This window comes from Lepisma saccharinum, chromosome 4 (genome assembly GCF_977018435.1).
Source record: "Lepisma saccharinum chromosome 4, izLepSacc3.1, whole genome shotgun sequence".
NCBI lineage: Eukaryota > Metazoa > Arthropoda > Insecta > Zygentoma > Lepismatidae > Lepisma > Lepisma saccharinum.
The window spans coordinates 67,912,698-67,927,291 of record NC_139232.1 but is presented as its reverse complement, the minus strand read 5'-3'; the positions used below and the strand labels follow the sequence as shown (position 1 = coordinate 67,927,291).

Here is a 14,594-nt window from a genome sequence, read left to right as displayed (position 1 = left end):
GCTCCATGTTGCATATGTATAAAACATATATTCTACATGAAAGTTATGCATATTATATGTAAAAAAGAATTATATTCGGATTGCATGTATCATGCATTTTCTGCCTTTCAAAAATACAGTTTGTGAGCTTGTTTTCCATTATTAATGTGAAATTGAAAGTTTTGAAAAAAATATTTCAAATAGTTTCTTACAACACAAATGCCTTAGCACCGATTCTACCCCCAGTTTTGCATCATTTATGAGGATACTACTACTACTACTACTACTAATAATAATAATAATAACAACAAAAATTCATGGTTGTGCCTCTGAATGCACATTGCTACTTCGTTGAATATTAATCCGTATAAAATTGGTTTTGCAATGCAAGTTCTATTAATAATGGGTTTTAAGATCAAAGAGCCTCAAAACAAGAACAAAATTGATAAGGACTTGTTTTTTGGCTGATATAAAAAAAATCTGGAAATTAAGAATTGTATTTAAAAGCTTTTTACCTGCACCATATATAATCTTCATCACGATCAGACCACACGTCTTTTACATTAAGATTTGGTACACACAGGAGATGTACTATGTAGAAATTTCAGTGAAAAAGCAGGCTTGAGCAATACTTGAACCTGGATCTCTGGCATGTCATGTTATTGCTCTACCAACTGAGCTATACATCTCTTTTATTTATAGAATTTCAGAGATAGTTGTCCTTCAAAAAAAAACAAAAAAAAAGAAAACTGTTTTGTTCCCACAGTGATGATTAGGGCTCGGAAGTTGAGGAAAAAGCATTTTTTTCCCTAGTGTCCGAAGACGAGGCCCAACATAATGTGTGTTCATTTTGGGTCATTATAGGCCAGAAAAAGGTGGGTTTTATTTGTCCTTTTTTGCCTTTTTCAGCGTTTTTTGGCTTATGGGTCCTTTTTTTAGCCTTTTTGTAGGTCTTGAACGGCTTTTTTCTACAACTTCACCTTTTTTCGACTACGTTTTTACTGCCCATTCTCAATTCGAATCATCATCAGTTCATCACCTCTTAAACATCCTTTCTGTAGTAAAGAAATAAATAAATATATTTGAACCATCCCTGAAACAAGATAAAATCATTTTTGGACGACTGAAGCAGGTACGGTACAATGTCCTTTAACCATAACTTGTCTGGAAGGTCGCGCTGTAAGTAGCAACTTTCTCTTGTTTTGAAGCTTTCAGTTTCTTCGCACTGTGTGTTCCGTACCACCAGAATTTTATTTTTTTATTCATTAAATATGTAATTAAAATTGAAGTTATTAATTAATTTGGATCACATTTATACGTCTTTTTTTTTCGTTATTAGGTCCTTTTTTTGACATTTTTAGGTCTTTTTTTGGCAATTTATAGGTCTTCAACTTCCGAGCCCTAGTGATGATAAACTGAAGTCATACTTGAAGAAAAAAAAAAGTGATTAGCATATATTAATGCCTAATTGAATAAGCTGTTTTTATGCAGGTCTACTGGTTAATTATTAAAAGAAAAGAGCCTGGACCAAAAGTATTAGAACTACAACCATTATTAAGTGAAATGTCTAAATTTGATTTATGTGGGAAAATATGCATACACTGACAATAGTTTAATTTTTTCCAAGTAATTAAATTTTCTCATAAGGCCTTGCTCATATACACCCAGGTTAGTTGAAAGAGGACTATACATCTAAGAGATAATTTGCCTACCACGTATTATCTTTACATGTACCTTTAATATTGAGCTCTTTCTATAGAAATAATAGCATGTGAAACAATTGATTTTAATAGCTTTTTCTGTTTAAATTTGTTCCTTCAGTTGCAGTGACGCGTCACTGCCGTTCACATGAGAATTTTTAATAAATCTGTAACAGAGAAATATCCTAGCCAAGATATGGCTAGTTAATTCAGTCAGAGGTTTGACATGAGTGCTAAAGATCCATGTTCAGTACCTGGTTGAAGTGTCCCATATATAAGTATGTTTGTAACGTTTTGAGTCCCATTATTTTTATTTCAAATTCTCTCATGTGGTTTACTATAGATATTTTCAGTTCTTACGGTGGGTGGTCAAGAAGCTGGCAAGGCAAGTGGGGAAGTGACCAATCCAGCGCGATAAACGCAGCAGCCTGTAGAACGAGGTTTACACAGTACTTATTTCCACCATGTCGTATCTCTCGGTGCCACCGCTGTTGACTGGCCGGTCTGCGATGTAATCCCCACTCTCCACTTCCGTTGCCAGCTTCTAGACTACCCGCCGTAAGAACTGAAAAGACCTATAATCCTGTAGCAAAATGGTAGTCCTTCTAAGATGTATGTTTTCTAATTTTGACAGTCAAGTTGCTTGGCCACCACTCTTCTGGCACCTAAACCTGGTAGTGCAGTATTAGACATGTGTGCAGGTCCAGGCATGAAAACAACACATCTTGCTGCAGTAATGAATAATGAAGGGTAAGTCAAACATTTACATCATCATTATGCTTTTAGTGGTGTTCAATGGTACTTAATAGCCGTATAATCCATGGGTGTTCATCAACTATGTGTGGCAGACATGTTAGTAAGATGTGTGTTGTGAAAGTCTTACATGTTCAGCTCATTAAATAGAACTGTGCCTTCCAAACCTTGCATTCTGTGAGCTTTGTGCATGGTTTCTGATTTATTCTCCGTAAATAGACCTGCATGTGATATGGCTGTTCCAAGCTGCAGATTCAGACCAATTTTGGATGGAAGACAATCCAAGTGCATTTACCTTGTTCCATAAAGCATCTCCTTTATTGATCACAATGTGTGAACTCTGTAAATAAACAAAAAAAGTGAATCATGATTTATTTCATCTCAAAAGTGAAAAGCAGCCGGTTATTTCCACATTGTTTCATTTCAAGTTTCAGAATGTGTTCATGATGTCAATGTCTATGTTAGTTTTATACCTCAGTAGGTTAATGTTGATAACTGAGATGAATGATGCCTAGAAGATATTAATGGATAGACAAATGCAAAGGAACATGTGTGTGAAACACACGCCCAACATGTTTCACCACCAAGAGTTGTACGTGAAATCTTATGAGCTCGAGAAAGAAATGGCTATCTGAACATCTGTATTTGTATATTTTTTAATATGCAAAAATACACATTAGCATGTATTTTTACCTCATTGAGTTACAAATCTGCCTTCAAGTGTTACTAAAATATTGCATTGTTGTTTAAAATAGTATAAAGTTTAGTGTTTGTTGTGTCACATCACTAGGAAATGATTATTTGGTCCATTCTTACTACATCTTGCCTCATCACCAATTTGTAAACTCCTTCCTCATATAAACTAATTTTATTTCAGCATCATTTATGCAGTGGAGAGAGATAGAGGACGATATGAAACATTATGTAACATTGTGAAGAAAGCTAATGCAACATGTGTTGATACCATACTGAAAGATGCTACAAAGATATCAACTGCAGATATGGAAAATGTGGAATATATTCTTGTTGACCCATCATGTTCTGGAAGTGGTATGTATTTCAACCAAAAAAGTTGACAATTTGTGTTGCTGTACCAGTTAAAATGTAATAATGTAAATTTAATGAAATTGAGGTAGCATAGTGGCATTACATATAGTACATTATAGTCTTAAATTAAAATTGATGAATACATCTGCTTTGTGCCTATTTGCAACCCTTCTGATTATTTGGTGAAAGTCTCTTGCCTGAAATCTGTTCCAAAAAAGAGGGATCTAATAAGTCCCTGACTGAATTTATAAGCATAGATTGTATAGGGACCTACACAGGACATACGCAACATGACAGAAAGGTATGGAAATGCTAAAAACATACCCTCATAGATTATGTAACAACCCTGTCCTCAAAATTTAAAAAAACTTTAAATAAAATACTTTTATGACCTCTCAACACTGAAGATAAAGAGATGGATTACATGAGAATCAGTGGAGGGCTCAGTCCAACTCTGTGTGCTTGTAAGAACCATAAACTACAAGGAAATTATTCTATAGGCTGATTACTGAATAGTTAAATGTATTTTTAGTTTACTTGATGGTTAGATATTAAAGTTAACAGTAGTTTTGCAACTTCCTGCTGATACAGATATACATCAAACCACTCATTCAATTCAGCAGTTTAACATTATTCTGAATGATAATGTAAATTTGAGAACATTAACCCTTAAATGCTGAGGCTGATTTTCTCTGTGTTTGTGGTGTGCCAACACTGAGCATGTTTTTGGTGGAGAATTTAAAATTTCGCAAGGTTTTAAATAAACTTTTATATCTCTGTAACTATGAATACTAAAATTACAGATTTTATCTCATTTTGTTCATAAAAAACTAATTTTCATTTAACAAAGAAGAATATGATTAAAGTAAAAAAAAAAAAAACTTTTTTATCAGGGTGGCTACAAACAAGCAGAAATGAAATTCCCTGACTTTTCCAGGTTTTCCAGGACAAAATTTGCATTTTTTCCCTGACAATTACAAACCAAACAAAATCGATGTTTTTGCAAATGGAACTAATAAACTCATACAGATCCACGTATGGTTTTGTTAAGTACCAATATTATCTTCTATGAAATCGACTTAATTTCTCTATTCTCTATGATTTGAATTCAAACTGCAAAATAGTGAATTTGGAAAATTATTACAATTCACAAGCTAGGGAAGGATTACGGAATTTTGTCATACGCAGTAAGTTTAAAACAAAATACTTCATTATTTTTAAAGTTACGACTAAATGAGATACCAGTGAAGAGAGATTGATTAGAAATACAATTTGTAATTTATCAGTCTCCTTATACATTCTCGGTATTATATATTAATATTTTCACTGAGGTTTGGAGCCCTCTGCTTGCAAAAACCATGAGTGCGGACTCATTTTTCAATGCATAAAGCTACTTCTCTTTTCTCTGTAAAGCAAACAACTTAACTTTTGCATATAAGTGAAACAATTGAATCGATCAAAATAAAGTGTCATATTTCCTTACATTATCAATGGGATTTCTGCTTCAGTACAGTATATCCAAGTGAAGTAGTGTGAAACTGACAACATGCAGTTATACCATTAATGCTGATGAAAAGGGTATGTGGGTATTAGAAATTTAACGCAAGGAATTTATAGAATTGCATTGTATAGGTACCTGATTTAGCTAACCACACATTAAAACAGGAAAACACTAATAATAAAAGCTTATGAAAGTTTATATACGAGGGGCATCATGAAAAAAGCTCCAATGGTGTATATACACAGCACTAGTGGTCGGAGAGCGACACACACACATGCAGGCAGGAAGAAGTGGTATGTAGCTGTAATCTCGTACAGTTGCAATGCAGCAGTTTTAGGACAGTTCTAGGTTAAATATTGCAGTTCTCACACAGTCTCCCACCGACTGCGATATAGCCTACATTGCACGCTCAGAATTTGGCACAGAGCCACCAGCAATCGTGTGAGGTGTGCAGACCGGACGTCGTGAGTGATAGTATGGTCAGACGATGGTGCAGACAATTCACGGAAGCCCAATCGAATGTGCACAACCCCATACAGCTGAGCACACACGGGCCCTTTGCATCACTTCAGGTGAGAGATCTTGGACCACTCCCTGAACAGCCATGGCCTTGAATGTACCGACATTCATCTCTTTGCTTAAGTGAAGAGGTTTCTGGCAGGGTAAGGATTTGACAGCTACACTGCGGTAGAGATAGTTCCAGTCTTTGCTGTCAGACACATATACCATGGACATACAAAAATTAGTGCCATGCTACGACAAATGCCAGAACAACGGTGGTGATTATGCCGAAAATTAGGTTATGACTCACTGTTACTAATGCAATAAATTACAACTGATATTCTTGTTTTATTTATACCTAATCGGCAGACTCTTTGATATTTTGTTATTATTTTTAAATTGGTGTATTTTCTTTTTTTTTTTTACTTTTTACTATACGGTGTTATTTTTCCCAAAATTCACATTTTCATTTTAGCGCATTTTCTGGCAAATATCTGAAATTATACCTTCATGGTGTTTTAAAACTACTGTTTCAAATTGTAAGTCACATGGCTTACGTCTCTTCGTGAGAGTTTGATATCTTGAAAGTTATTTTGGGAAAGTTATTTTCCATACCCCTTTTTTAATTTTAAGGTAAGAATTTTAGATAATAGAATTTTCCCCGTATATACTGAAGGGTGCATAATGACCATAAGTGGCGACGCACCCAAAAAATTAAAATCAATCAATCTCACGTGACAGATACCGATATATTATGGCACCAAAAATTGGCATTATCTTTTTTTTCACTTGTTAGTGTTACGTTTCCCAAAATTCGCGTTTTTTTCTAGAACATTTATCTGCCAGATATACCGAAACTTAATACTCCATTGTGCTTTTAAACTATTATTTCAAATTGTAGGTCACATGGTCTACATACTTTCGTGACAGTTTGATATGTTGGAACAGATTTTTGAGGAAGTAAAAGTAAAGTGCTCCCCTGCACTTTTCCATGAAGGTGTATAGGGGTGTGGAGTTAGGGCCCCACACTTTCTTGATCACGGTCGAAGGTGGGGGTGATGTGATCAGCACCACGCTCCTGGCTACTTTATCCCTCAAAGTATCCTCAAGGTACCAGCTTCATATGATGCTGGGTGGGTGCCGGAGCAGTTTGAATAGGTGGAAAACATCCCGGTTCTCCCCTGCAGGGGATCGACCCCGGGTCTCTCGCATAGTAGTCACATGCCCTAATGACTGAGCTCCATTATTACTCGCTCGACAAATGCCGATGGTGCGCAATTAGCTTGGTAATTCAAAACATATCTCGTGCGACAAATACGAAGATGTGGCTCTCGTGTGACGGTAGATACGCACTCGATCTCCTGTTAGAACCCTGACACTTTGCTCTGTGATGCAAATGGTTTCGATAGAAGTTGAAAAAATCGTTGGAAATACATGATTTAATGTGGCTGTCGGAATTATTTCATGTACGTATAAGTATAACTATAGTTCACTCTTGAGTAAAATGTTGGAAAACTTGCATGTTCTATGTACACAAACATGGCCTAGAAAAGACAAGAATGTTTCGTTGTTTTACGACATTTCTTTAAAAAAAAATCGCTAAAAACGCCAACAATTCGCATTTTATGCCAAATTCGCATTATTTCGATATTTCGAAAGGCCAAAAATGTGTCCAAACATCACTGCACATTCCTCAACATAACTTCGCAGCAATTACCAGTTTTCACGGTTTTGGCGTTTACGGTTCCCTACTAATCGGAAATTACTTTCTGGCCACCCCTTGTATAAATCAGTAGATGGAAAGTGAAAATTTAGCAGGGCTGGCAGAGAAAAGTCAATTCTTGAAGAAAGTGATTTGCTTTTATGATTGAATGATTCGAGTAAAAATATTAAAATATTTACGTTTTTATTATTAGTATTTTATTTCATAATATTGGACATTAACCTTACTCAGTGAGAGATTAATGACCATCTCTCACGAGTTCAAACAGACAGGACAGAGAGTGGCGTTAATATAATTGCAATACTAGTGTTGCAGTAAATTTGAGGTTGCGAGCATGCACTTGCCAATTTTTATAACGTTCACCAATGCAGATTTATGTTTCACTTTTTCGTCATAGTATTCAATATATATCCCGTTTGGTTGGATTCTTCTTGATATCTAATAATAGTGCAATGCCATTGTAAACGTATGTTAACTTGTGCGAAACCAGTAATACGTCAGGATGATGAAAGAAAACCTTCGTAAGCACTGCTACATTAAATAAGGTGAAGTGAGCCAGAAGAGTAATAAAATTCCAGCAGCATATTTTCAGTCTAAAGCTCTTCTTGTTTATGCATGCGATTTTTGTTGGATGTTGCAGTCCATGCAATTTGTGTCGCATGTTGTAGTGAGATACTTTGTCGGGTGGCGATATTCGACAAAAGTAGTATGTATCAATAGAACCTATTTTTTCCCATGTTCCTCCAGTTTGCCCAACAAAATGCCTTACTATCGGACGACGCCATCCGCTCTTATCCCCTCCATCTGTTGACAAGTCCCCTTACTACAAGAAAAAATGATAATTCAATGCATTTGCCACATAATATTTAGAGGCTAAACTAAACCTTTACTCCCCCGATGATACCATATGGTATCATCAGAGTAAGGTTGTACTGCCCCGATGATACCATATGGTATCATGGTGCTGATTACGAAATGAATGTGCTTTTTGGAACTTCGTACTCTTATGTTTGGGTCGAAACTCTGACACAGGTCTGGAGCAAGCCTGGGAAATTCATATTGATGACCAACCTCTCCCCCTCTCCGCAACATATCAATGCCACATTTCCGAACAGAGTTTCACATTTTGGCTCATTATTCAACTTGTATGGCACCCAGGAACATGAAACATGTTTCAATCAATCTCTTTGGAAACGCCCATTCCTTGAAGAGAATACTAAGGTTTGCGCCTTCTTCCCCAAAATAGTGGGAGAAGAGGGGCAAACTCCAGATTTTTATGTTTTTTTAAAATTGAAATTCGGTGGTAGCGCCCCCCAAACCCTTCCTCGGTTCGGCGTTCTGAATTATACACGGTTGCATGCTCTGATGTTTTAGCTGAAAAACAAAACTTATCCGAAGTAGATTGCTCTGATAGTGCCCAAGTTGTAACAATTTTCCTCCAAAAATGCAAATTACCTATTTTTCGTAAAAATAAATAATAATCCGACTTGTATGGCACCCAAGAACATAAAATATGTTTCATTCTCTTGAAAAATGTCCATTCTTTGGAAAGAATACTAAAATTTGCACCTTATCTCCAAAATAGTGGGAGAAAAGGGGGCAAATTCCAGATTTAATTTATTTCATTCAAATTCGGGGGACGTGCCCCCAAGCCCCCTTCCTCGATCCGGCGTTCTGAATTGTGCACGGTTGCATGCTCTGATGTTTTAGATGCAAAACAAAACTTATACGAAGTAGATTGCTCACATAGTGGCCGAGTTATAACAATTTTCCTCCAAAAATGCAAATTACCTATTTTTCGTAAAAAAAAAACAAAAAATCACATTTTGGCTTATTATTCGACTTGTATGGCAACCAAGAACATAAAATATGTTTCATTCTCTTGAGAAATGTCCATTCTTTGAAAGGAATACTAAAATTTTCGCCTTATCCCTAAAATAGTGGGAGAAGAGGGGGCAAATTCCAGATTTTATTTTTCTTTCATTGAAATTCGGGGGACGTGCCCCCAAGCCCCCTTCCTCGGTCCGGCGTTCTGAATTGTGCACGGTTGCATGCTCTGATGTTTGATCTGAAAAACAAAACTTATCCGAAGTAGATTGCTCCCATGGTGCCCGAGTTATAACAATTTTCCTCCAAAAATGCAAATTACCTATTTTTCGTAAAAAAAAAAAAAAAAATCAATTTTGACTTATTATTCAACTTGTATGGCACACAAGAACATGAAATATGTTTCATTCTTTTGAGAAATGTCCATTCTTTGAAAAGAATACTAGTTCGCGACCTCTCCCCAAAATAGTGAGGCAAGAAGGGGCAAACTACAGAAATTTACGTTTTTTTCCCCATTGAAATTCGGGGGTCGTGCCCCCAAGCCCCCTTCCTCGGTCCGGCGTTCTGAATTGTACACGGTTGCATGCGCTGATGTTTTAGCTGCAAAACAAAAGTTATCCGAAGTAGATTGCTCCCATAGTGCCCGAGTTATAACCATTTTCCTCCAAAGAGTGTTCGAATTTAAAATTCCCGCCGAGAAGCCCGAACGAGAGAAATTTCTCTCTCTCTCTCTCCTTTTGATTTGATTTGAGTTAGTTTATTTTACTTCGCGTTTTGTGCCTCTTGGCTAATTTGCGAAGATGGGGATGAGTGATGAAACGATGAAATTGATGAATGGACATTCACAAACAACCAAGCCCGACCGGGATTCGAACCCGGGACCCTTGGCGTCGGCGATGTGCTAACCACTCGGCCACAGGGTCGGGCTCTCTCTCTCTCCTCCTGCCATCACTGGTTTCTGGCGCCGTGATTGTGTTGCGCATAAAAGGGGCCTAAAAGTTGAGGCCGAAACTTGCGAACGAGATTTCCTGTTCCCGTGCAGAGTTCCATAACGATATCTTTAAATAAAAATAATAAGAAATAAAAAAAAAATGAATGAAGACGAAATTCCCTGACATTTCCCTGACTTTTTTTGACACCTCAAATTCCCTGACTTTTCCCGGTTTTCCAGGTCTGTCGCCACCCTGTTTATGTAATTTGAACTGTTTCATTCTCCCATGTAGACAACACCCAGACTTGAAGGTTCAAAATGGTACCTTCATATCGCCTGAAGTGTGTTCCAAGAAATCATTTGGATTTCCGTGTCATGCTTCTCAAAGTGCCAGCACATCAATACATCTGGCACTGTGGATTGCTCTCTGTTTGAAACATGACTCTCCCCCATTCCATTAGCACTCTTCTGTAAAAAGGAAACTCGCTCAGAAGATCCTTACATGATCCATTTTCTTGGTAACACTTGTGTTCAGCCACCAGAATTCAGAAAAGAACGATGTCAAAATTCATGAAAAAAATGCACATTATCTTCAGGACTCCCCCCCCCCCTCCTCCTAAATATAGCCAGAATCAATTTAAACTTTACTAACTACTAAAAACATACCTCAAGGCTCATGTAGCACTCAAATATTGTATCTCCGAATATTACCAGAGTTTCAGTATGTTCCAAAAAGCACATACTATGTAAAAATGCGGTTTGTGACATATATGTCACAGCTTGGTGTTGGCAATGCTTCACAATTTTACCATGCCAGTTTATAGTCTTTTACTGAATAATGAAATGTGCATAAAATTAACATTACAGTATTTCACGATATCATCTTAGAATATCCCTTACAATACAGGAGCAGTTTTCAGCCTGAAATTTGAAATTCTGTTCTTTGCATAAAGAAAATTTGTTATCTTGGAAACTATTAATTGTAGAATTACAAGTCATACCTCACTTTGGTCAGTACAGACAAGGCTACAAGAGAATATTTTCATTTCAGCAGCTGGAAGAATGACAAGAAAAAAATTTGAAATTTGATTTGCAAATGTGAAGCAACATGCCTTGTATATCCAGAAAAATTGTGGAAAAAGAAGACAAGAAAAAATGACATATTCGAAACTGTTGACAGTATGGTTATGAGTCATATCTCATTTTGTTTAGTAAACATCAGGCTAAAAGTACATGCTACTAAAGAGTAAATTTTTTCTATCAGCTAAAGAACAAGAGGAATACATTTTTGGGAAAAAGAAACAAAACAACTTTATGTACGAAATTTGAAATTTGGCCATCACCTGTGGAGGCCAAGCTGGGACAGGAGGGTTCAAAATGGTGCATGCATATGGTGTTGCATATGAGCCACTCTCCTACAAAAAACTATGCATCTCGTCTGAAGAGGGACTGAGGAAAAGAATAATTTTCAATGTGGGCCAAGAGATCACAGGTACACAGCTCGCTGTGTAAACAACTAGTATTGTTTACAGCTATTTTGACAATAGCAGTCATGGGACTCCTTACCCCTCCCCCTTCTTGTCTTGTCCCATCATTGCTTGCCTAGAAAACTCACTGTGTATGTTTTGTAGGCTGGAAAAGATCGCCTGTCACTTGCAAAACTTGTGTTTTGGCTAGAAAATTTAAAACAGATTTGATGACCTTAAAACTCAAGAAAAACTGCTTATCTAACCTCCTCCCCCAACATAAACCAAGACTGGCAATTGCTATTTACTAATTACTAATGACACACTTCAAGACTTGCGTAGCAATCAAAATATGTAACAAGCCCTATTGTAAGGGTTAATTGTTGGTTTCAAATTGTGTACTCTGCTACCAGTACAAGTTCTGCATTAAGACATGTTGGAAATATTTGTTTACTTTCGTTAGTAGTGCATTTTCAAAGCTGTTTGTTATATGAATATTTATTAGGGGAATGTAAAATTCATGTTTAAAATGACAGTCATCTCACAAGGATTTAATTTGATCAGCTTCTGATTTGAATCCTTGAATTCCTGATGTTACCCACAAGAAAATTGTGAATTATTGTTTCAATTTCTGCGATGTATTTATCATGATTACGACTGAGGAGATACTTGAAAGCAGTACTGGTATACTCCAGACTCGCTACTGCTTGAAGAAGCATTTGCGACTACTGAAACATTGGTAGTTAGAACTTATTTGACCACATAATACTTGACTAAAATATGCAATAACCAAAATGATTAATCCTTGTTGTGTTCCTTTCTTGTGATAGTTAATTGAAGTTACATCTTCAAGATAATAATATTCTGCATTTGTTTTTCAGGCATGGTGAACCGTGTTTCTGTACATACAGAGGAAAAGAACTTAAAAGACCGCTTATATAAATTGCGTGGCTTTCAGGTTAGTCTGCTGACACATGCTTTGTCATTTCCTAATGTTAAAAGGGTAGTTTATTCAACCTGCTCATTACATGTTGAAGAGAATGAGCATGTGGTTTCTAGAGCCTTAGCATCAATGGGAGGTAAATATAAAGTTGTGAATGCTTTGGCTGATACGTGGCCTAACAGAGGTTCTTCTGATTACCCACATGGCAAGCGTTGCTTGTATGCAAAACCAGATGATCTCACAAATGGTTTTTTCATTGCTGTCCTGAAACGTAAAAAGGGCATTGCTGTACAGGAATGTATAAAGGAAGATTGCAATAAGATAAAGGAAAATGATGGTTTCTGTGATGTGGAAAAAGAATCTAAAAAGAAGAAGAGGAACAAAAGTGATGCGGCAGAAGAACGTAAGAAGAAGAGCAAGAAGCATGATAGTGTGTGTCAGAAATAATGAGGAAGTATTATGTACGAAAATGACGTAACACAATGTTGATTAGGAATTGGCATATTGGTCATTGTGTTATTTGGCAGGAAAGCGTAGGTGACAATCTAGTCTTTCCATGTAAGATTTATTTTGAAGCAAAGATTCATATGTTCCTTTCAATAGCATTCTTAAAACATTTATTAATTTCATGTTTACATCCTTAAGTGTTTGTGAATAAAATGTAAGGAAAGAGAAGATTATGTGTGACACATTAGAAAAGCATGTCTTGAACTGTTTTTTTTAAAAGGTGTTTCTTATGTTATTCTCTTGTTTTACTGCCTGCATAAGAGAATAAAATTTCCCTTATAACTGTTATCCTGTATTCTTTTAGACTGTCTTGTATGCTGAAGGTTCACACATACATTTTAACTGAGCAAATGCTGAAAAAGGGTGTTGTTATTACTCAAACATGTGAAATGATGTGTGAGATTTACTCCATAACAAATATGGACTAACTCTTGTAAATCTAACTTTGTATCACTTTAGTGTTTATGCCTTTGTAACTTTACAACATAAATTTTGCAATAAAAATGGAAGACAAAAGAATTTAATACTTTATTTATTTACAACACATTTGTAGAGTATAGCAATTGAGTTTGGAATGCATGGAATCTATACTCATTAACACCATAGTAAGGGATCTAAAATATTCTGCAGCTTGATTTCAGAGACTTACATTTAATCATGTAATTCCATATATTAGCTCGTGTTCATTCTAGTTTTGTTGTGAGAGGGGCCCATGCAGTGTGTGTCAGTTGGCAATGTCCAGTGGCATATCCTGGATTTTCATAAAGGGCATGCTGTACACAATTTTTTTAAAACATATATATTATGGAATGGGGGATAGCATTATATGTATTCAATACTTGGCGATTTGCACATTAACATTACTAAATATTGCATAACGTATAAAGTAATGAAATATGGATAATAAAAGTTAAAAATTAACAGGTTTGATGTCTGATGTGGAAGTATTCATAAAATTATAAAATCACTTGATATTTATAAACAGTTTATATTTACATTGGAGATTCACAATTTAGTTTTGTTTGGCTTATGGGTCATTCCACATCAAATCAATGCCAAAACTAAGATTTTGACACCCACCAACTCCGATTTCGATTAAATTTGGTATACACCTTCCCTTTATGGTTGATAGAAACCCCCTAAATATTTTTCACTCTATTTCAAACGGTTTTCATTTTACAGCACTTTGAAATGTCATCAAATCAGTGTTGTCTGTCACTCTTGAGACCCTCGACACAAGATACACTTTCTTACATTTTATTTCTTTTCTCATTAACCAATCATCAGATCTCTTTGAAATTTTACACAAAGTTTAATGAAATAATGAGGATTGCAGAAAAAATACATCAGCACTCAAAAAATGTTACAAATGACTATTAAAAGACTAATAATGGAATTGTAGCCTAATTTTTGTTGTGGGAAAACTAAGTTACGAAAATCTGAATTTTCATCATGTGGGTATGATGGAACCAAAAACTTTTGATGTTGAAAATCATTGCAAAGACATGCTCTTTCCCTACAAAAAATAAAATTTTTGGTTTTTTCACTCCTTCTAACAAACATTGTATGTTTTTTGGAAATTGCCTAAAATTTCAGGGTCAATCCGTACCAAATGGTTCAGCACTGGTCGGTTGACCATTTTTAAAATTTATCATTTGTTTGTCATTGTAACCCCTGTACAAGGGTAGTTCAAAACAGACATTATTTTTCTAAAAC

The 14,594-nt window shown here is 35.9% G+C and overlaps 1 protein-coding gene across 1 annotated transcript in view; it reads left to right on the top strand.

Moving 5' to 3' along the window:
* The window catches only part of LOC145986547 (28S rRNA (cytosine-C(5))-methyltransferase-like), a 47,264-nt gene extending 33,880 nt beyond the window's left edge, over positions 1 to 13,384 (top strand). The window contains exons 4-6 of the mRNA XM_083120676.1: positions 2,314 to 2,429; positions 3,310 to 3,482; positions 12,310 to 13,384. Of these exons, the coding sequence (XP_082976802.1) occupies positions 2,314 to 2,429; positions 3,310 to 3,482; positions 12,310 to 12,818 (798 nt within the window). The 3' untranslated portion in view covers positions 12,819 to 13,384. The remainder of the gene's footprint in view (positions 1 to 2,313; positions 2,430 to 3,309; positions 3,483 to 12,309) is intronic.
* Positions 13,385 to 14,594: the final 1,210 nt, after the last annotated feature.